General features: G+C 63.7%; 3 protein-coding genes across 4 annotated transcripts; 1 reads left to right on the forward strand and 2 right to left on the reverse strand.

Moving 5' to 3' along the window:
- Positions 1-51: 51 nt before the first annotated feature.
- On the reverse strand, positions 52-5964 carry THOC6 (THO complex subunit 6). The gene is made up of 13 exons (XM_065403122.1): positions 5912-5964; positions 5628-5743; positions 5483-5547; positions 5068-5171; positions 4759-4796; positions 4643-4691; positions 4484-4555; positions 3300-3402; positions 3014-3063; positions 2266-2328; positions 1853-1963; positions 469-597; positions 52-145 (listed from the first exon to the last, which is right to left on the reverse strand). The coding sequence occupies exons 1-13, from the start codon at positions 5924-5926 to the stop codon at positions 62-64; spliced, it is 999 nt and encodes a 332-aa protein (XP_065259194.1). The 5' UTR covers positions 5927-5964; the 3' UTR covers positions 52-61.
- A 211-nt stretch (positions 5965-6175) lies between these two features.
- HCFC1R1 (host cell factor C1 regulator 1) lies at positions 6176-10973 on the forward strand. Of its 2 annotated transcripts, XM_065403959.1 has the most exons (6): positions 6176-6307; positions 7140-7370; positions 7457-7519; positions 10092-10271; positions 10377-10511; positions 10597-10973. In XM_065403959.1, the coding sequence occupies exons 2-6, from the start codon at positions 7228-7230 to the stop codon at positions 10739-10741; spliced, it is 666 nt and encodes a 221-aa protein (XP_065260031.1). In that variant the 5' UTR covers positions 6176-6307; positions 7140-7227; the 3' UTR covers positions 10742-10973. The 2 variants fall into 2 exon arrangements, with proteins under 2 accessions (XP_065260031.1, XP_065260030.1); XM_065403958.1 differs by having other exon boundaries at positions 10092-10511.
- Positions 10974-12806: 1833 nt separating this feature from the next.
- On the reverse strand, positions 12807-17162 carry LOC135878274 (ras-related protein Rab-35-like). The gene is made up of 6 exons (XM_065403891.1): positions 17108-17162; positions 14834-14884; positions 14252-14375; positions 13756-13880; positions 13510-13634; positions 12807-12932 (listed from the first exon to the last, which is right to left on the reverse strand). The coding sequence occupies exons 1-6, from the start codon at positions 17160-17162 to the stop codon at positions 12807-12809; spliced, it is 606 nt and encodes a 201-aa protein (XP_065259963.1).
- Positions 17163-19837: the final 2675 nt, after the last annotated feature.

Raw genomic sequence — 19837 nt, forward strand, 5'->3', positions numbered from 1 at the left:
GGGGATTGGGGGCAGAGATCAGGGGTGGAGGGACTTGAACGGGGAAGGGGAACGGGGGGCGCTACGCGAAGCAGAGGGAAAACGCCCGGTAGCTGAAGTTGGTGAAGACATCGACTTTGTGGCTGCTCCCGGCGGCCGTCAGCACCTGGGGGTCAGACCAATGGGGGGGGAGGGGGTCAGGATCCCGGGGTCCCCTTTGGGGCTGGATTAGCTACATCAGAGTCCCTGCCTCAGAGCCCCCCCTTCCCAGCCCCCTGCCCTCCCCGACCCCCCGACTAGATGTCTGACTCCACTCCAAGCCCCCCCAATTAAGTACCTTCCCCTCACTCCAATCCCAGCCCCACCCCCTCTCCCAGCCCCTCCCATTCCATTCTCAGCCCCTCCCCCAGAGCCACATCCCTCCCACCTCACTCCCAGCTCCTCCCCCACTCCACTCCCAGCCCCCAGCGTGAGCGGGGCACCCCCTACCTTGTGCTCAGGGGAGCGCTCGTTGACGCAGAGCGAGTGGACGGAGCGGGGCGTGCAGGGGATCTGAGCCCTGATTTCCCCGCTGATCTGCAGGTGGTTGATGGCCGGGCTGTGCCCTGCCGAGAGGATCTGGGGGGCAGAGACGGGGCCGGGGGGTTAGTGAGAGACCTCGGGAGATAACGGAGGGAAAGAACGAATGAACGTGCGGGGCATGGAATGAGCGGGGGGACGGGACTAGAAGGAGAAAGAAAAGAAAAGAGGGGACTAGACTGAATGAAGAGAGCAATAAGAAGAACAAACAATTGAAAGGGGGAATGGGACAAACAAGAAAAAAGAAGCCGCAATAAACGAACAAAAAGGCAAATGAACGAAGAGACGAACACAGGAACAGAATGGCTGGACAGGAACAGAAGAAAAGAACATCAGAAATCAAATGAAGAAACAAGAGAGAAGGAATGAAAAAAGAACGAGTGAAAAAATGAACTGGAGAATAGAACAAAAAAAGACGGAACCAAGGGCTAGATTAAAAAGCGAACAAATGAACAAGCCGGGGAATAGAACGAATGAAGAGGGCAAGACAAAGAACGAATGTAAAACAAAAGAAGGGACAAAGAAAGAGGGTAATAAAAAGAAAACAATGAAAAAAGAACAAATGAACAAACCAACAGGAGAACAGAACGAATGGAAAAAAAGTGAAATAGGGAAATGGGCAGCAGGAACATGAGAACGGCCAGACGGGGTCAACCCAAAGGTCCAGCTAGCCCAGTGTCTTGTCTGCTGACGGTGGCCAATGCCAGGTGCCCCAGAGGGAGGAAGGAATGAAGAGGGCACGAGAAAGAAAGAACGAAAAGAAAAATGAAGACAAACGAACGGGAAAAGGACAGACGAACAAAGAACCCCAATGATGAATGCATGATAAGAGAAGCAAAGAATGACAAAAGAACGAATGAACAGGAAACGGAACAAATGGAGGAATAGAATGAAAGGATGAATGAACCAGGGAAGAGAACGAATGAAGGCTAGAAAGAATGAATAAAACGAACGAACAAATGAATGAATCGGGGAACAGAAAGAAAGAAGAAAACGTGTGAATGAATCAGTAAAAAGAACGCATGAACCGGGGAGGAGAACGAATGAATGAAAAGCGTAAACAAACCCGCAGGGCAATAGGAAGAACAAACGAAATGGGGGAAGAAAACGAACAAAGGAATGAATGAATGAATGCATGCCCCCCCCAAAGTGGCCCCACGCCTGCCCACTGGGGAAGGACCCGACACCCACCCAACGCGTGCCGGGAAGGGGCCAGGCTGGCCGGGGGGCGAGCCGGAGGGGAGGAGGAGGAGGAGCCCGGGGCGGGGCAGGCTGAGGGGCACAGGACACTCACCAGGTCCTGGTAGAACATGACGTGCTGCTGGCAGTGGGGCAGGGGGAAGACCGTGGTGGGGGTCACGGAGCGCAAGTGCCAGAGAGAGAGCGCCGGGCCCCCCCCGCACACCTGAGGGAGAGACGGGGTCAGACGCCGTAGAGACCCCCACAGCCCCGCTCCCCCTGCATCCCATGAGCCTCTGCTTCTCAGGCCAACCCCTCGCAGCCAGGGGGAAACTGCTACCAGGCCCAGTGCATCCTGGGAGTCCCCCCGCCAGGCACGACTGGGCGCAGTGCGTCCCCGGAGCCCCCCAGCCTTGCGCGACTGGGCGCTGTGCGTCCCAGCAGATCCCTAGCCCCACACCTGAGGAGATGGTGACTTTACCACCCCAAACCAGAGCCCCCAGCGCCCCCTGCTGGGAACTCACGCACCATCCAGTCACAGTCTGTCGCCAGGCACCGGATCCACTTCCCGTGCTGGGGCCGGCTGCATTCCTGGGGGAGGAGAACGAGGGACCGTTATGGGGGGAGCAGTGGGGTCTGGTGGGTCAGAGCGGGGGGGGCTGGGAGCCAGGACTCCTGGGTTCTCTCCCTGGCTCTGGGAGGGGAGCGGGCTCTGGTGCTTAGAACGGGGGGGCTGGGAGCCAGGACTCCTGGGTTCTCTCCCCGGCTCTGGGAGGGGAGTGGGCTCTGGTGCTTAGAACGGGGGGGCTGGGAGCCAGGACTCCTGGGTTCTGTCCCCGGCTCTGGGAGGGGAGCGGGCTCTGGTGCTTAGAACGGGGGGGCTGGGAGCCAGGACTCCTGGGTTCTGTCCCCGGCTCTGGGAGGGGAGTGGGGTCTGGTGGGTTAGAGCAGGGGGGGCTGGGAGCCAGGACTCCTGGGTTCTCTCCCCGGCTCTGGGAGGCGAGTGGGGGCTGGTGGGTTAGAGCAGGGGGGGCTGGGAGCCAGGACTCCTGGGTTCTCTCCCCGGCTCTGGGAGGCGAGTGGGGGCTGGTGGTTAGAGCAGGGGGGGCTGGGAGCCAGGACTCCTGGGTTCTCTCCCCGGCTCTGGGAAGGGAGTGGGGTCTAGTGGTTAGAGCAGGGCGGGCTGGGAGCCAGGACTCCTGGGTTCTCTCCCCGGCTCTGGGAGGGGAGCAGGCTCTGGTGCTTAGAACGGGGGGCAGGGGGGAGCTGTTGTTACCTCGTATTTGTGCACTTCGATGAGCTGGACCTGCGCCCCGGTCCGTAGATCTGCGACACAGAGAGCTTGGTGTGAGGGGGGGGGGCGGGGCCCCCAGCAGAGAGCGAGCGGCGGGATGGGCCATTATCACATGGATACCCCTCCCCCACAATCCCGGAGGACATGGAGAGGCCCCCAGGCTCCAAGCCACCCCCTCCCCCAGCCCCTGACGGAGAGGCCCCTAGAGCTCAGGCTGGAGTGGGGGTGTCACGATGGCGGCAATGGGGGGGTCCCCCCGGCTCCTCACCCCACATGCGTACAGTGCCATCCTCGCTGCCCGACAGACACTCCTGGGACTGGTCCCGCAGCGCCAGGCAGTGCACGTAGTCGCTGTGCCCCCGGAACTCGTGCTGGGGAGACAGGGAGAGAGAGTGGGCGGAGGGGGGTGGACAGACGGACAGACAGGGGTGGACAGGAACAGACACACGGGGTGGACGGGGACAGACACACGGGGTGGACGGGGACAGACACACGGGGTGGACGGGGACAGACAGACAGATGGGGGATGGATGGGGATGGACTGACAGAATGGGGTGGACGGGGATGGATAGACAGAGACAGGGGTGGATGGGGACGGGAAGACGGGCACACACAGATGGGGACAGACAGACGGGGACGACGGGGACAGACAGACGGGGGTGGACGGGATCAGACAGATGGGGACAGACAGACGGGAACACACAGACGGGAACACACAGACGGGAACAGACAGACGGGAACAGACAGACGGGAACAGACAGACGGGAACAGACAGACGGGGAGGACGGGGACAGACAGACGGGGGTGGATGGGATCAGACAGATGGGGACAGACAGACGGGGAGGACGGGGACGACGGGGACAGACAGACAGGGGTGGACGGGCGCACACAGACGGGGACGACGGGGACAGACAGACAGGGACAGACAGACGGGGGTGGACGGGATCAGACAGATGGGGACAGACAGACTGAGACAGACAGACGGGAAGACGGGCACACACGGACGGGGACAGACAGACGGGAAGGCGGGGACGGGAAGGCGGGGACGGGAAGGCGGGGACGGGAAGGCGGGGACGGATGGGGACAGACAGACAGATGGGAGGATGGGCACACACAGACGGGGACAGACAGACGGGGGTGGACGGGATAGACAGATGGGGACAGACAGACGGGGAGGACGGGGACAGACAGACGGGAACAGTCAGACGGGGGTGGACGGGATCAGACAGACGGGGATGGACAGAGATGGGAGGACGGGCACACACAGACAGGGACAGACAGATGGGGCTGGACGGGGACAGACAGACCCTATCCTCCCGTTTCAGTGCGTTCCTACCCATTTCCCCAGCAGTGACGGAGGGGGGCTCCCCCGGTGGCCCGTCCCTGCGCCCACGTCCCTGCGCCCATAGGCTCCCGTGGCCCCCCAGCTCCCGTGCCCCGCCCCCCACTCACGGTGAAGGCGCCGGACTCCAGGTCCATGGCGTGCACGGCGCAGTCGCCCCCGGCCAGCAGGAGGCTGTTATCCTGTGGGGGGAAGGCAGAGAGACAGCAGGTGAAGGGGGGCTGGGTGACAGAGGGGAGCCCCCCTTCCCACAATGCACGGCGGCTCACCTTGGGGTTCAGCTGCAGGGTATTGATCTCGGGCACCTCCAGGCTGCTCCTGGCACAGGAGAGACAGAAGGAGTGTGAGAGCCAAGGGGGTGGGGGCAGGGAACGGGGGGCCTCACCTGTACGGGGGTCTGCGGCTCCAGGCTTCCTTGCACCCCTGCCAGGGAGAGACGCAGCGTTAGGAAGAACCCAGGAGCCCGGGGCGGGAGAGGCGGCGTTAGGAGGGACCCAGGAGCCCGGGGTGGGGGAGGCGGCGTTAGGAGGGACCCAGGAGCCCGGGGCGGGGGAGGCGGCGTTAGGAGGGACCCAGGAGCCCGGGGCGGGGGAGGCGGCGTTAGGAGGGACCCAGGAGCCCGGGGCGGGGGAGGCGGCGTTAGGAGGGACCCAGGAGCCCGGGACCTGTGGGGGAGGGGAGCGGCACGTCTCACCTTCTTGATGATGTCGCTCCAGTTCCAGGCCCTGACCTCGCCGTTGCCGGAGCTCAGCAGCTGCCGCTCGGTGGAGACCATGGCGTAGACCGGCCCGTCGTGGGCTGCGGAGGGGAGCGAGGCGGCGTCAGCGCTGGGGGAGGGGCAGGGCATCTGGGGCAGCTGGATTCAGGCATGATGGGAGCTCCCTAGCATGACTGGGTGCAGTGCATTCTGGGAGCTCCCCAGCTTGGCGTGACCACGCACAATGCATGCTGGGAGCTCCCCAGCTTGGTGCAATGCATCTTGGGACCCCTCTGGCTTGGCAAGACAGGGCACGAAGCACCCCGGGCTCTTCCCAGGTTGGCGCGAGTGGCCCCAATGCATGCTGGGAATCCCGTCACTCCTCACTCCCCCACCCCCGAAAGGCACCTACCTGTGAAGGACACCACCGGCTTCTTGCTCTCCTCCTTGGCTTCGGAGCTCAGTGCCGCCGAGAGGCTGTGGGGGAGCAGAGGGGGTGAGCGGGTGGGAGCAGCCCCGGGGGGGCAGGGGGCGATGTGGGGCAGGGCGGGGGCTACCTGAAGATGGCGATCTCCCCATAGCTGTTCCCCGCTGCCAGGTACTTGCCACAGGGCGAGACGCTCTGGGAGAAGACGGTCATGTGCAGCAGCTCCAGCGCGCGCTGGGCGTCCATCTGGGGGCGGGAGGGGGCACGGGTTAGGGGGTTAAGTACTGGGATACACGCTCCCAGCGTGCACCGGGCCGGGCCGCGCCAACCCGGGGGGGGTCCCAACCTGCTCCACGTCCCTGCCCGGTGCATGCTGGGAGCCCCGTCCCCTGCCCGCGCCGCGGCTCCCGTTACCTCCCCAGGTGCCATGCGACCTCCTCACACAACGTGCCTCCGCGTCGCGCTCCTCTGACGTCATCCACCCGCGCCTCCCGGCCGAGAACTACAGCTCCCAGTAGGCTGCGCGGCCCCGCCCGAGGCGGCTCGGGCAGCGAGCGCGCGCGCGGGACCCGATGGGAAGTGGAGTCCCCACGCGCCGGATGGTCTCGTCCCAGCAGGCAGCCCAGGTCTACATTTCCCAGCAGGCCCCGCGGCGCCGCAGTCCATTGGCCCGCTCCCGTCACGTGACGGGGGAGGCTGCGCACGCATCCTGCAGGAAGGCCGCGGCGGAGAATCCAGCGGACGCTGAGGTGCGGGTGGGGGGGAGCAAGACAAAGGACCCCGGTCGGTGCGAAAAAAAATCTCCGCCAGGTCCGTACGGCGCATGCGTCGAACTCCGCCCAACCGCTGCCCCCGGCGCGAGCCGAAAGGTCTAAGCCGCGCGCCCAGGCGCCAACCGCCACACCTGGTGTCGCTCTGCGCATGCACGTGGGCTGACTTGGGCCTGTGGCGTGCCCTTCTGAACTGCAGCCACGCCCCTTTTTCAGGGCCTGGCCCATCTTTTCATGGGGTTGTGGCTGTGTGCAATGCATCCTGGGAGCCCCTCAGCTTGGCATGACCCACCCCAGTGCATCCTGGGAGCCCTCGGCCTGGCATGACACCCCCGCCAGTGCATCCTGGGAGCCCCTCAGCTTGGCATGACCCACCCCAGTGCATCCTGGGAGCCCCACAGCTTGGCGTGACCCCCCCAGTGCATCCTGGGAGCCCCTCAGCTTGGCATGACCCACCCCAGTGCATCCTAGGAGCCCGACAGCTTGGCGTGACCCCCCCAGTGCATCCTGGGAGCCCCTGAGCCTGACGTGACCCACCCCTGTGCATCCTGGGAGCCCCACAGCTTGGCGTGACCCACCCCAGTGCATCCTGGGAGCCCCTCACCTTGGCGTGACCCCCCCCAGTGCATCCTGGGAGCCCCTGAGCCTGGCGTGACCCACCCCAGTGCATCCTGGTAGCCCCTTGGCCTGGCGTGACTCACCTCAGTGCATCCTGGGAGCCCCACAGCTTGACATGACCCGGCGCAATGCATGCTGGGAGCCCAGCAGCTCGGTCCATCTGGCGGCCGTGCGCCTTTGGAGCCGCACAGGGCCGGCTGAGTCCCATCGGCGGGGTCGCAGCGCGTGTAACTCTCTCTCTCTTGTTTCCCCAGATGATGACCCGCGGATGGGTCCCCCACCCTGGCAGCCGGGGGCGGCGGTGACCTCGAGCCCCGGCGCTGCCCCTTCCTAGGGGGGGACATGGGCTGGAGCCGCCGCCCATGGCTGGGCTCCCCCCGCTGCACGGCCCCAACCCCTGACTGGAGGCAGGAGGTGCCCCACAGAATGCCCTGGGCTGCTCGGGATCAGGGGCTGGTCAGCTTCACAGGCGCGGCACTGCCATGGTGAGCATACGGGGGGCTGCTGAGATTGAAAGAGCTGGGAGGGGGGGCTGGGACCCCCTGATTTTAACTCTCTCCTCCTGTTTCAGCACCCACCAGCCGCCCCACACAGCATCGCTGGTCCTCAAACGCCGCCTGGAGAAGGAGGAGCAGTGAGTATGGGGGGGTCACATCAATGGGGGAGGTCTGGGGGTGCCCCCCTTATATTGGCCTTCATCCCCCTTCCTGGTTAAACCCCGCCTGGCTCCTCACCACAGCCTAGCCACAGTGCATGCTGGGGGATCCCTAGTTCGGCAGGACTTAGGGGCGGGACTGCCTGAGAGCTCCCCAAGTTGGCATGAGTGGGGGCAGTGCATGCTGGGAGTCCCCTCTCTTGGCGTAACTCAGTGCAGTGCATTCTGGGAGGTTCCTGGCCTCATGTGACTAGGCGCAGTGCAGCCCAGGCGACCTACCAGCTTTGCCTGTTACTTTGGGGTACACTCATTTATTAGGGTCACTCTTCTGGAGCGGGCTCTGTACTGCGTGTGTCACTTGTGTTCTCCTATGGAGCGCTGCTTCTCCCTGCTGCAAGTCCCCTCCCAGTGGAGCTATCCTGCAGGACCTAGGTTCCCCAGGGCTGGGTTCCTCCAGCCCCAGAAGCTCTCTCTCTCTCTCTCACGCACACCCACCCCGACTGGATTAATCAGCACTCCCAAACTGACCCTTTATATGCCCCTGGGCTCAGTAGTCTGGGTCGAGCAGCACTTCCAAGCTGCCACCCTCGTATGTCCCAGGTTCAGCACGTCTCTATCCCCACTTTCACGTCACAATGGTTCTGGTCGTAACCCACTGGATGAGCAAACCCCACAGGGTTTGGGGCGCTGCCGGGATCTTTAGCTTAGGTACGAGGAGTGGTGCTGCAGAGCGAATGAGGAAACCAAAAAACACCCACGGGGGGAGACAGAGAGAGAGAAAAGCAACCAGCTTAACCCTGAAAGTTATTCACCACGGGGGAGCCAAACAAAACAGTGATCATATTAAATCGAAGTTACATTTGATTAAAACAACGAGGAGTCCGGTGGCACCTTAAAGACTAACCGATTTCTTTGGGCATAAGCTTTCGTGGGTAAAAAACCCACTTTTTCAGATGCCTGGAGTTAGAATTACAGATGCTGGCATTATTATAATAGGATGAGTATAAGAATGTCTTCATCTGTAACTCTCACTCCAGGCATCTGAAGAAGTGGGGGTTTTAACCCACGAAAGCTTATGCCCAAAGAAATCTGTTAGTCTTTAAGGTGCCACCGGACTCCTCGTTTTGGTGGGTACAGAGTAACACGGCTACCCCCGATACTTACATTGGATTATAAAAGTCAGGTTTAGAAAACTATAACTCAGTGGACCCCAACCTTTTCCGTGGGGCGGGCGCCGGACGACTAGCCGCCGAGGACCGTGGCTGCCGGACAAGCAGCCGCCGAAATACTGCCGTGAAGCGGCAATGTCAAGAGGCGTCGCCACCAAAATGCCGCCGTGAAGCAGCGTCATCAAGACACGTTGCCACCAAAATGCTGTCGAAATTCGCTTCTCGGCGGCATTTCGGCGGCTGCTTTTCTGGCAGACAGTAGCTGGGCGCACATGGATGCCCCGGTGGGCACCATGGCGCCCGCGGGCACCGCGTTGGGGACCCCTGCTATAACTAATCCCACAAGTCAGGGTCAGAAGGCTACACCTAGAGAGAGAGCGCGCGCTGGGTTCTCACCACTCTGTGAAGCTTGACTCGATCGGGGGTCCCAGGTGGTGGTGGTAGTGGAGGGTCTGGAGTTCTGGAGACAGGCCGAGCCCCCAGCACCATCAGTCAGGAGAAGATGGAGTCCCAGGGGAACTGAGGCAGAGTTTGGATCCAGGCATCAGAGCACTGACTGGAGGTGGAGAGGGGTTTTTGTAGAGAAACAAGAATGGTTCAAGGGAGACCACGAGATTTGTTTATGGGTAAACTGCTAGCTCAAGGGAGGATCCCAAAGTTGTTTTGGTCACGACAACGGGAGCTGCTCATGCCTGGCTGAGGGTGATGTTCCTTCCGGGGAGCTCACAGTGCAATTAGGGAGCGTCACTCGTTTGGATCCCAATCAAGGATTCATGACTAGAATTGCTCTGATCACTCCTGAGCTGCGTGTATGCAGGCGTGGGTTCATTAACATCTGGCGCAGAGATCCCCCAGCATGCAGTGCGTCCCTGCCTTTCTGCTCCCAGAGTTCCCTGTGGCTCTCTGGTCTCCATTCGGTGTGCTACCGGCGCTGTCTCCTTGGCCCGTCTTCCATGCAGATGAGGTCAGGGGAGTTTCTTTAATCCTGTCCCCCGTATCCCAGGGTTAGGGGTGTCTCCCACGGCCTTAGCAGTTCATTTTGTAAGTCTTTTTCTGATGCAGATTTGGTTCCAGCAGAGGCTGGGGGCGGGGGTCCCTCGGGAGTCAGGCAGGCTGGGCACCGCGCCCAGGTTCCCCAAGAACACAGCTGCTAGGTAACACCCCGGGCTTGGCGTGAGGCGCTGCGATGGCTTCTGGGAGCTCTGCGGCTTGGCCGGACTGGTCACGAGGGCGCTCAGGAGCCCAAGGCTTGGCACGACTGTGCGCAATGCATGATGGGAAGCCCCGTCTCAGGGCAAGCGGCCACCCTGCAGCCCCCCAGGTTGGCGTGACCGAGTGCAGTGCATTCTGGGAGCTCCCCGTTCTCTCCCTGCCCGCTGCAGGCAGCCTGGCCCAAAGCAGTTCCTGTCGGAGGAGAAGATGGCGGCCCGCTTCAACACGCTGAGCTTGGAGAACGACCACGCCTACACCGGCAACGGCTTCCCCGCCCGGGGCCCGGCGCCCGACCCTGCCTGGGCGCAGTGGGTGCAGGATTACGCCCGCTGCCGGCAGCCGGAGCAGAGGTACCCGGGGCGTACCAAGGGGAGCAGGGCCGGGGGGAACGGGGGACTCACCCCAGAGGCGGCTGCATCTCAGTGCTGTGTGTTCCCCCCCCCCCCCCCCCCCAGGCTGCCCCTGGCTGGAGGGAGCGAGGACGCCGGCGGGGCGGAGACCGAGGGGGGCAGCGTGGTGCTGGAGGGGGAGTTCAGCATGGCCGACTGCACCCCCCTCGGCCTGGTGGGGCCGGGCCCCCTGCAGTACCTGTGAGTATTGCCCCACGGAGGGGCAGGAGGGGGGCGGGGACGGGATCGCATTATCTAACTCCTCTGTCTCCTTCCCCTGCCCCAGGAGCCCCTCGGCGGAGCTGGTGCTGTGGACCCCCCCGGGGAGCCGGGTGCCCCACTCCATCCGGACCCTCATGCTGCCCCCCAGCCCCCTGGCTGCCCCCCCGGGCCGGGGGCAGGGGGCACGGCCGGAGGAGATGGAGCTGTGACGCGGGACCGTTCCCCGTCCCCGCTGGAGACGCTGGGTACGACTCACCCTGGACAGACCCTGTCCCCAGCGCTGCAAGCTTCCCCACAGCAGTGCCCCCAGCTGGGGCCTCCCTGCCGCTGCGAGCTTCCCCACAGCAGTGCCCCCAGGGACACTGTGGCCACATAACGAACTCGACTGAAGTGTTTGTGTCTCTCCCGCTGCTCGGGGGTCAATAAAGGAAAGAGACCTGAGGCTGGGGAGGTCTGCAATGTTTATGGGGCTGCCCCCCACACAGGGAGGGGGAACTTTGGGGAGTCCCCTCTCTCCATGCTGGAGGGACCGGGCGCCCCTGGTTTGCATTCAGCCTGGAAGATTTCCCAGCCCAGGCGGTTCTCGGGGCGGGACGGCGTTTCTCCCCGGCCTGAGAGTTCAAAGCAGTGGAGGCCCTCGAAAAGGGTTTACAACCCCCGCCCCCCCCAGCCAGGAATAGTCCCCCTCCCGGCAACACCATGAGCTTCCCCCAAGTGCCCCCAGCCAGTGACGACACACCCTGCTGCTGTGAGCTTCCCTATAGCGGTGCCCCCAGCCAGAGACTCCACACACACTGGCCCGCCCCAGCACTGTGCCCTGCCTCAGTGACACCCCCCACCGGCGAGTTCTCTCCCCCCCACTATCCACCCCCTGGTGCAGTGAGCTTCCTCACCACAGTGGCCCAGGCCCTCCTGCTGAATCCGGTTTCCATTTCCCTGCAGATCCCTCACTGGCCATGGTCTCCCCCCCAGAGCAGATCTGGCCCAAAGCAGAATGGCGAAGTGTAAACGGAATTAATCTGAATTAACCAGGTTCCTGTTACGGGGAGGGTGTTCCGGGGCCCCCTGCCTCACGCCGCCCACCGAGAGTCATAACCGCCTAGTGCAGTGGAAACCGAGACACTCACAGCCAGGAACAGAACCCAGGAGTCCCGGCTCTCAGCCCCATCCCACTAGACCTCACTCCCCCAAGCTAGGGAGAGAACCCAGGCGTCCGGGCTGCGCAATCAGGCGTCTTTTCATACCTAAATTGTCTTTATTGAAGAAAAACGGTCTCCGTGGCAGCGGCTGGGGCGGGGTTAGTGTCAGTTCAGCCCCCACGGGGCATGGCCGGATTATTGCACAGTTATTGGGGGGCCAACCCCACCCCCCAGCCGTGCCCCCAGTTCCAGTGCTGGGGTGAACCCCACTTCCGAGCTCCCTTTATGCCCCCCAGGAGGGGGCCCAGGGCTGCCCCCCACTCGTGAACTGCCTCCTTTTGCTGCCCGTGCAGGGGCTGCCCCCCACTGCTGAGCCCCCACCCTGTTCCTAGTGGGGCAGGAGCTCAGAGCCGGGCAGCAAACCCCAGATGATCCCAGAGGGGGGAGCTCCATCTTGTTCCCAGTGAGGGGGCCGTATCCCTGGCTGCTCCCAGAGCGTGGGGGGCAAGGAGAGGGTACAGGGGGCTCACTGCACCCCCATTTCCTAGGTGCTGCCTTTCCAGTGCTCAGGAGGGTTGGATTGCATTGCATAGTGCAGAGGGGCACTTTGGGGGGCCCCCGCTGGAGAACATTTGGGGGCCCCGTGGGAGAATGGAGAGCTGGAGCAGGGAGACACCCCCAAACAAATGGGGGCACAGGAGGGGCGGAGCAGGAACCCCCACGTGTTCCCCCACTCCAGAGTTGTAGGATGAGTTCGGGAGGCATGTGCACCCCAAAGTGCAGGGAGCAGGAAGTGGCATCTTCCCTTTCACAGTGGGGTGGAGGGATAGGGACGGGGGGCCCGGGGCAGATTGGGGGGCAGGGGGAAAAATTGGGGGGCCCAGGCCCCCCCCAGGGGCAGAACAGTCTCCTCCATTCCCCCTTCTCTCTGTTCCTTACACCAACCCCCCCGCCAACCCCCCAAGCTCCAGCCCCCCCCATGCTCCCCCACTCCAGCCCCCCGTCCCCCAACGGCCAGGAGCCCCCAGGCAGGGGGGGAAGCAGATCCCCCCCCCATATACACACAGTCCATCCTGCCCCGGGGGGTGGGGGCAGGGGCTCAGCTCCCCCCATGTTTCGGGGGGCCCCCGGCCCCTCAGCAGCACTTCTTGACGGGGGGCTTCTTCTTGGGCCTGTTGATCTTCACCACCTCGGGGTGCTGCAGCCGCGCCAGGTTCTCCTGCTTCGTGCGCAGTACCATGGCCGTTACCGCGTTGAACATCTGGGGGGCGGGCGAGAGGGTGGTGAGCTTCCCACAGCAGTGCCCCCGGCCCAATCCCGCCCCCGGCGCCACAAGCTTCCCCGCAGCGGTGCCCCCGGCCCGATCCCGCCCCCGGCGCCGCAAGCTTCCCCGCAGCGGTGCCCCCGGCCCCATCCCGGCGCCGCGAGCTTCCCCGCAGCCGTGCCCCCGGCCCCATCCCGGCGCCGCGAGCTTCCCCGCAGCCTCTCCTCCTCCCCTCGCCTCATGGTGCTGGGAGCTTCCTGGCAACTCCCCCGCCACCCACCCACTGCTGCGAGCTTCCCTACAGCAGTGCCCTGCCAGCTTCCCTCCCCACCACCTACAGGGCTGTAAACTTCCTCACAGCTGTGCCAGGCCAAGGCCAACTTCCTGGCAGCCCCCCCCTTCCCGGCATGGTGCTGGGAGCTTCCTGGCAACAGTGTCCCAGCCATGGACTGTTCCCGCCCCTCCCCCCCATCCCGAGACCACACCGTGCCATGAGCTTCCCCTCAGCAGTGCCCCCAGGCTGGATTCTCCCTCCCCGCCCGTGCTGCGAGCTTCCCCACAGCAGCGCCGGTACCTCCTCAACGTTGAGGTTCTCCTTGGCGCTGGTCTCGAAGAGCCGCACCCCCATCTGTTCGCTGAAGCGCCGGGCGTCAGCCGTCTCCACCTGCTTCCGGGACAGGTCCTCACACTTGTTCCCCACTGCGGGGAAGGGGGGGAGGGTCAGACACGGGGTTCTGGGCCCCCAAGGGTTAACCCAGAGTCCCCAGGGGTAGGGGGATGGGGGGCAAGGGACAGATCCCCTAGGGGACTCCAGACTCACCCAGCACTTTGCAGACGCTGTCACAGTTCTGCCCAATCTCGTGCAGCCAGCGCTTGACGTTGACGAAGGATTCGGGGTTCGTCACATCGTAGACGATGATGACGCCGTGGGTGTTGCGGTAATACCTGCCCCAGGGGGGGAGGGGGAGAGACAAGCCATGGGACCCAGGCGTCCGAGTAATCAACAAGCCCCCACTCCCCTCCCAGAGCTGGAGAGAGAACCCAGGAGTCCTGGCTCCCAGCCCCCCCGCTCTAACCCACTAGCCCTAACTTCCCTCCCAGAGCCGAGAGAGAACCTAGGAGTCCTGGCTCCCAGCCCCACCTGCTCTGACCCACTAGCCCCCACTCCCCTCCCAGAGCCGAGAGAGAACCCAGGCGTCCTGGCTCCCAGCCCCCCCCCCCCCCGACCCCCGCTCCCCTCCCAGAGCCGAGAGAGAACCCAGGAGTCCTGGCTCCCAGCCTCCGCCCCCCCCCCCCCACCCAGGCGTCTGGCTCACGTGGAGGTGATGGTGCGGAATCGCTCCTGTCCGGCCGTGTCCCAGATCTGCAGCTTGACCCGCTCGCCGTTGATCACCACAGTCCGGATTTTGAAATCCACGCCAATGGTGGTGATGTAACTGCCTGCCAGGGGGGCGAAGGGGCGGGATGGGGGGGGCGCGGAGATGGAGGGGAAGAGAGAGGAACCGGGAAGGGGAAGGAGAAAAGGGAGGAAGGAGAAAACGGAGAAACAGACGAGTGATGCATCCGGCCGAGGGGGTCGCAGGGCTCTGCGAGGATCCCCCCCGAGACACCCCCAGACCCAACAGTGCCCCCCCCCAGTAGGGGGGTCCGTCCCAGGGAGAGGGGCTCGGAGCCAGGAGTGCAGTCGCTCCAGCCCTGGGGACCCCCCCAAGCACCCGGAGGGAAGGGACCTCCAAGAACCACAGGGCCCACGGGGGGCAGAGGGAGGATTTGGGAACTGGAGTGAAGTGGGGAGAGGAATCAGGGGGCAGAGGGGTTTGGGGGGCAGTGAGGGAAGGAGGCTGGGGACCTGGGGGTGTGAAGGGGGGCAGCCAGGCTGTGGGTGGGGGGGTACTTACCGGAGAACGTGTTATCTGCAAACCGCAGGAGGAGGCTGCTCTTCCCCACCCCTGTGGGGAGAAAGGGCTGGTTAGGGGGAGCAGCCAAGACCCCCCCAAATCCCCTTCCCCCCCCCGCACCTGGTCCCAGAGCGACCTGCCGCACCCACAACACAAACAAACACCAACCACTCCCTCCCAGAGCCACCCGGGGTGTTTACCCAGGGAGTGTCACCCTTGCCCCATCTCCCAGAGAGAACCCAGGAGTCCTGGCTCCCAGCCCCCCTGCTCTAAGCACTAGACCCCACTCCCCTCCCAGAGCTGGGGAGAGAACCCAGGAGTCCTGGCTCCCAGCCCCCCCTGCTCTAAACACTAGACCCCACTCCCCTCCCAGAGCCGGGGAGAGAACCCAGGAGTCCTGGCTCCCAGCCCCCCCTGGCTCTAACCACCAGACCCCACTCCCAACCCCGAGCCAGGGAGATAACCCAGGAGTCCTGGCTCCCAGCCCCCCCTGCTCTAACCCACCAGACCCCACTCCCCATCCCAAGCCAGGGAGAGAACCCAGGAGTCCTGGCTCCCAGCCCCCCCTGCTCTAACCACTAGACCCCACTCCCCTCCCACAGCTGGGGAGAGAACCCAGGAGTCCTGGCTCCCAGCCCCCTCTGCTCTAAGCACTAGACCCCACTCCCCTCCCAGAGCTGGGGAGAGAACCCAGGAGTCCTGGCTCCCAGCCCCCCCGCTCTAAGCACTAGACCCCACTCCCCTCCCAGAGCCGGGGAGAGAACCCAGGAGTCCTGGCTCCCAGCCCCCCCGGCTCTACCCACCAGACCCCACTCCCAACCCCAAGCCAGGGAGAGAACCCAGGAGTCCTGGCTCTTGGCCTCTCTCAAGCCCCAGCTTCTCTGGAGGGAGGTGGTGGGTGGCGCTGGGACTCAGTGGACTGAAGGGAACAGCTGCACCTCTCTTCCCACCCCTGCAGCCTGCCAGGCCTCGCCAGGCGGGGAGAAACCGGGACCCAGGCATCCGGGGCGGCTCCCTTCCCAAGCACCGCTCCGTTACAAACCTTGCCCCGAGGGCGGCCAGGGCAGGGAACCGGCTGAGATCTGGGGGGCTCTCCCCACACACCAGAGGTGTGATCTGCACAACACCCAGGCCCACCCCAGAGGGGCAGAGAGGGAGGAGGTAGAAAGAGGAGGAATGACAAGGGGGAGGGAGAAACCCCACCCCTCTGTTATACAGGGGTCGATCTCAATGCATTTCAAACGGGGGGGGGGTCTATTTACCCCACTGCACTCATGGGGAAACTGAGGCACGGATGTGCAGGGAAATGTCCAAGTTCACAGAGCTGGGAAAGAACCCAGGAGTCCTGGCTCCCAGCCCCCAGCTCTAACCCACCAGCCCCCATTTCCCTCCCAGAGCTGGGGAGAGAACCCAGGAGTCCTGTCTCCCAGCCCCCACTGCCCTAACCCACCAGCCCCCACTCCCCTCCCAGAGCTGGGGAGAGAACCCAGGAGTCCTGGCTCCCAGCCCCCCGCTCTGACCCCTAGGCCGCGGGGGGGAGGCTGGAGCGCAGAGAACAGGCCGAAGGAGAAGGTGCAGAAGTGGGAGCGGGCGGAGGAGGAGAAAAGGGGGGACAGAGGGTGGCTGGAGAAGAGGGGGGAAGGAGACAGGCCGGACAGAAGAGAAAAGACACAAAGGAGAGGGGGAAAGAGGGGATAGGGACAGAGCCAGGAAAGGAGGGAAGAACATGGAGGGAGGGAGAGAAACGTGGGGACAGGGGGAAAGAACTGGGGGGGAAGAGAGGGATATGGGGGGATCTTCCCCAGAGGGCGCCAGGAAGGGGCGGGGGGAGGGGGAAAGAGAAGCTGGAAGAAAGGACGGAAACAGAGACACGAAGCGGGGAAACAACGTGGAGAGAGGGAGCGAGAAAAAGGAAAGAAGGAGGCAGACAAAGGGGGCGGGGGGGAGGCGGAAGGGGGTCCCGGGGAAGGGGAGACAGGGGGAACACACCAGGGGGGAGGCAGAGAAGGGGGGACAGGGAAGGGGTCCCGGGAAGGGGGGTACATGGGGGATCACGCCAGGGGGAGACAGGGGAAGGGGGCCGGGAAAGGGGGGGTCAGGGGAAGCGGGGCCAGGGGGATCAGGGGAAGGGGGGTCCTGGGGGCAGGCAGGGGAAGGGGGGTCCTGGGGGCAGGCAGGGGAAGGGGGCCAGGGGGATCACGCCAGCGGGGATCAGGGGGAAGGGGGGTTCTGGGGAAGGGGGCCCGGGGGGGATCGGCCAGGCCCGGCCCCTACCCGAGTCCCCGATGATGAGCAGCTTGAAGAGATGGTCATAGTCCTTGCCAGCCATTCGCCTGCCCGGCCCGGTCGGGTCCGGTCCCTCCCTCCGCCTGCCCGGTCCGGCCCCCCGGGCTGCGGGGGGTCAAAGTCCCGGCCCGGGAGCTGCCTGGGCGCAGGGGCCGCTGCTCAGGGGCTCATGGCTGGGGGGCGCCTCCCCCAGGGGACCCCGGCGGCAGGAAGGGGGCGGGCAGAGGCGGTCGGGAATCGGGCCCCCGAGAAACCGCCCCTCGGCCAGCAGCGCCCGCGGCCCGGCGCTGGCTGCACCCGGATCAGCTGACCCAGAACCGCCCTTCCTGCGGCTCCCTCGGCCAGCTGCTGGGGGCGGGGCCTGGCGGGGGCGGGGCCAAGTGACCCCCTCCCCGGACACGCCCCCGTCCGGCTGATAGGCCCTGCCCGCCCCGGCGCCCCCAAACACCCTCCCTGCCCCCTATGCACCCCGCCCCCCAGCACCTCAAATCCCTACCCCAGACCTGCTCCCTGTACCTCCAAACACCCATCCCGCCCGCATGCACCCCACCCCCTGGACTCCAAAATCTCCATCCCCCAGACCTGCTCCCTGCACCTCCAAACACCCACCCCGCCCTTATACACCCCAAATCCCCACCCCCAGACTCCCTCCCCGCCCCTCTGCACCCCACCCCCCTGCAACCCAAATCTCCACCCCCAGACCTCTTCCCCTGGATTGGGGGCCCCCTAGGCTGTGCCCCACAGATGGTCAGGTCCACCCCTCCCAGAGATGGGGTCATCTCCCACTCTGCCCTCTTGCTGCCCAGGAAATGGGTTCCCCCTTCCCCATCCCCCCAGATGCCCCCCTTCATCAGCCCCCCAGAAGATGGCTCCCCCGACTCCCACACACACCCCCAGTCCCCTCCCTCCAGTTGATCCCCCCCAAGATCTGGGGTCCCCCCCACAGCCCATTCCCTGTGTCGGGCGGGGGGAGAGGGTGTCTGTGCTGGAGTTGTCCATCTGTCTGTCTGTGGCGCGTTCCTCCACCCGGGAAGGACATTCCAGCCTTGCCTCCCGCCCGCCCCCCCACAGCGCCACAAGCACCCCATTGTTCTCCCGCCCCCGAGGGAGCGACCACAGCCGCTCGCTCCCCTCCCAGAGCTGGGGAGAGAACCGAGGAGTCCTGGCTGCCAGCCCCCTGCTCTAACCACTAGACCCCACTCCCTTCCAGAGCTGGGGAGAGAACCCAGGAGTCCTGGCTCCCAGCCCCCCTGCTCTAACCCATTAGACCCCACTCCCCTCCCAGAGCTGGGGAGAGAACCCAGGAGTCCTGGCTGCCAGCCCCCTGCTCTAACCACTACACCCCACTCCCTTCCAGAGCTGGGGAGAGAACCCAGGAGTCCTGGCTCCCAGCCCCCCTGCTCTAACCCATTAGACCCCACTCCCCTCCCAGAGCTGGGGAGAGAACCCAGGAGTCCTGGCTCCCAGCCCCCCTGCTCTAACCACTAGACCCCACTCCCCTCCCAGAGCTGGGGAGAGAACCCAGGAGTCCTGGCTCCCAGCCCCCCCTGCTCTAACCACTAGACCCCACTCCCCTCCCAGAGCTGGGGAGAGAACCCAGGAGTCCTGGCTCCCAGCGTTCCCTGCTCTAACCATAAGACCCCACTCCCCTCCCAGAGCTGGGAAAGAACCCAGGAGTCCTGCCTCCTTGTAGAAATGACACACAAACACACACAGCGATTAGTAACCATCTCTTTCTACACTTGCTCTGCATAAATGATATTTGCACAAGCCAGCAGGATAGAAAAATCCCTGGTCACAACCCGAGCGCATTAAATATCGAGACTGACAGCCTCTGAGACACTGTCGTAAGAAGGGTTAGTAATGGGGCATGTTCCCTGTGTAGATAAATAGACCTTTGATCGTATAATAACCCAAGGTGCACTGGGCACGTTGAGCAGATAATGTAGCAAAATATTCTGCCCCCTGCTGGAGGGGGATGAGCCCTGCTCTGCGTGTGTGACAGAATCTAGAACCTCAAAAGTTCGGCTGCTTGAGTTGGAAATACGCGTGCCAAGTAGCAGTTAAGAGGGTGCTTCATGGAAGGGGAGTAGGGCCTAGTAGGTTAGAGCAGCGGAGAGGGCTGGGCATCAGGACTCCTGGGTTCTCTTCTCTGCCACTGTGTGACCTTGGTCAAGTCCCTTCGCCTCTCCGTGCCTCAGGTTACCCCGTGTGAAGTGGGGATAAGGTTAGGAACTCAGTTTACAGGGGTTGGGTTGAGGGGGTTAATCAGTGTTATTAAAGTGCTAATCAAGTGGAAGGTGCTGGCTAAGGGTCAGTGCTGAGGGTTATTACATGGCCTCTTTTCTCTTGGCTTCTCTAGTGTTCTAGCCAGCCACCTTTTGTGCCTTGTATTGAGTCACCTAGAACCTCTCCACTAAACCTGAAGCGGATATTTTTACAGATGCCCTGTTCTGCACCTTCTGTCGGCACATAATACATGTTAGTCCTGAGTTCTCATCTGAAAAAAACAGATGAGCAATGCGTCTTGGTAGCTAGAGATCCACGGGCAAGGGAGTGAAGAGTGGGTTAATCTAGAACAGGATGTAGGGTGATCTAGAACTGTCAATTGGCTGACACCAAACCTCCCATTGGGAAGTATAGAGGGGTAGGCGAGCAATGAAGAGTCCACCTGAAGTGAATTCTGTGATCTAGAACTCCAAACAGGATATGACGTAG

This window comes from Emys orbicularis, chromosome 4 (genome assembly GCF_028017835.1).
Source record: "Emys orbicularis isolate rEmyOrb1 chromosome 4, rEmyOrb1.hap1, whole genome shotgun sequence".
Lineage (NCBI taxonomy): Eukaryota > Metazoa > Chordata > Testudines > Emydidae > Emys > Emys orbicularis.

Excerpts from the sequence above, each read along its gene's own strand:
- THOC6 (XM_065403122.1), bottom strand. Across the intron at positions 4,797-5,067 it reads GGAGCGACATCATCAAGAAG|GGGTGCAAGGAAGCCTGGAG; the intron begins GTGAGACGTGCC and ends TCTCCCTGGCAG. Across the intron at positions 4,556-4,642 it reads CCCTGCAGCTGAACCCCAAG|GATAACAGCCTCCTGCTGGC; the intron begins GTGAGCCGCCGT and ends TTCCCCCCACAG.
- HCFC1R1 (XM_065403958.1), top strand. The coding sequence starts at position 7,228 with ATGGGCTGGAGCCGCCGCCCATGGCTGGGCTCCCCCCGCTGCACGGCC. Across the intron at positions 7,520-10,091 it reads CGCCTGGAGAAGGAGGAGCA|GCAGCCTGGCCCAAAGCAGT; the intron begins GTGAGTATGGGG and ends TGCCCGCTGCAG. Across the intron at positions 10,512-10,596 it reads CCGGGCCCCCTGCAGTACCT|GAGCCCCTCGGCGGAGCTGG; the intron begins GTGAGTATTGCC and ends CCCCTGCCCCAG.
- LOC135878274 (XM_065403891.1), bottom strand. The coding sequence starts at position 17,162 with ATGGCTGGCAAGGACTATGACCATCTCTTCAAGCTGCTCATCATCGGG. Across the intron at positions 14,376-14,833 it reads TGCAGATAACACGTTCTCCG|GCAGTTACATCACCACCATT; the intron begins GTAAGTACCCCC and ends CCCCCCTGGCAG. Across the intron at positions 13,635-13,755 it reads CAGCGTCTGCAAAGTGCTGG|TGGGGAACAAGTGTGAGGAC; the intron begins GTGAGTCTGGAG and ends CCTTCCCCGCAG.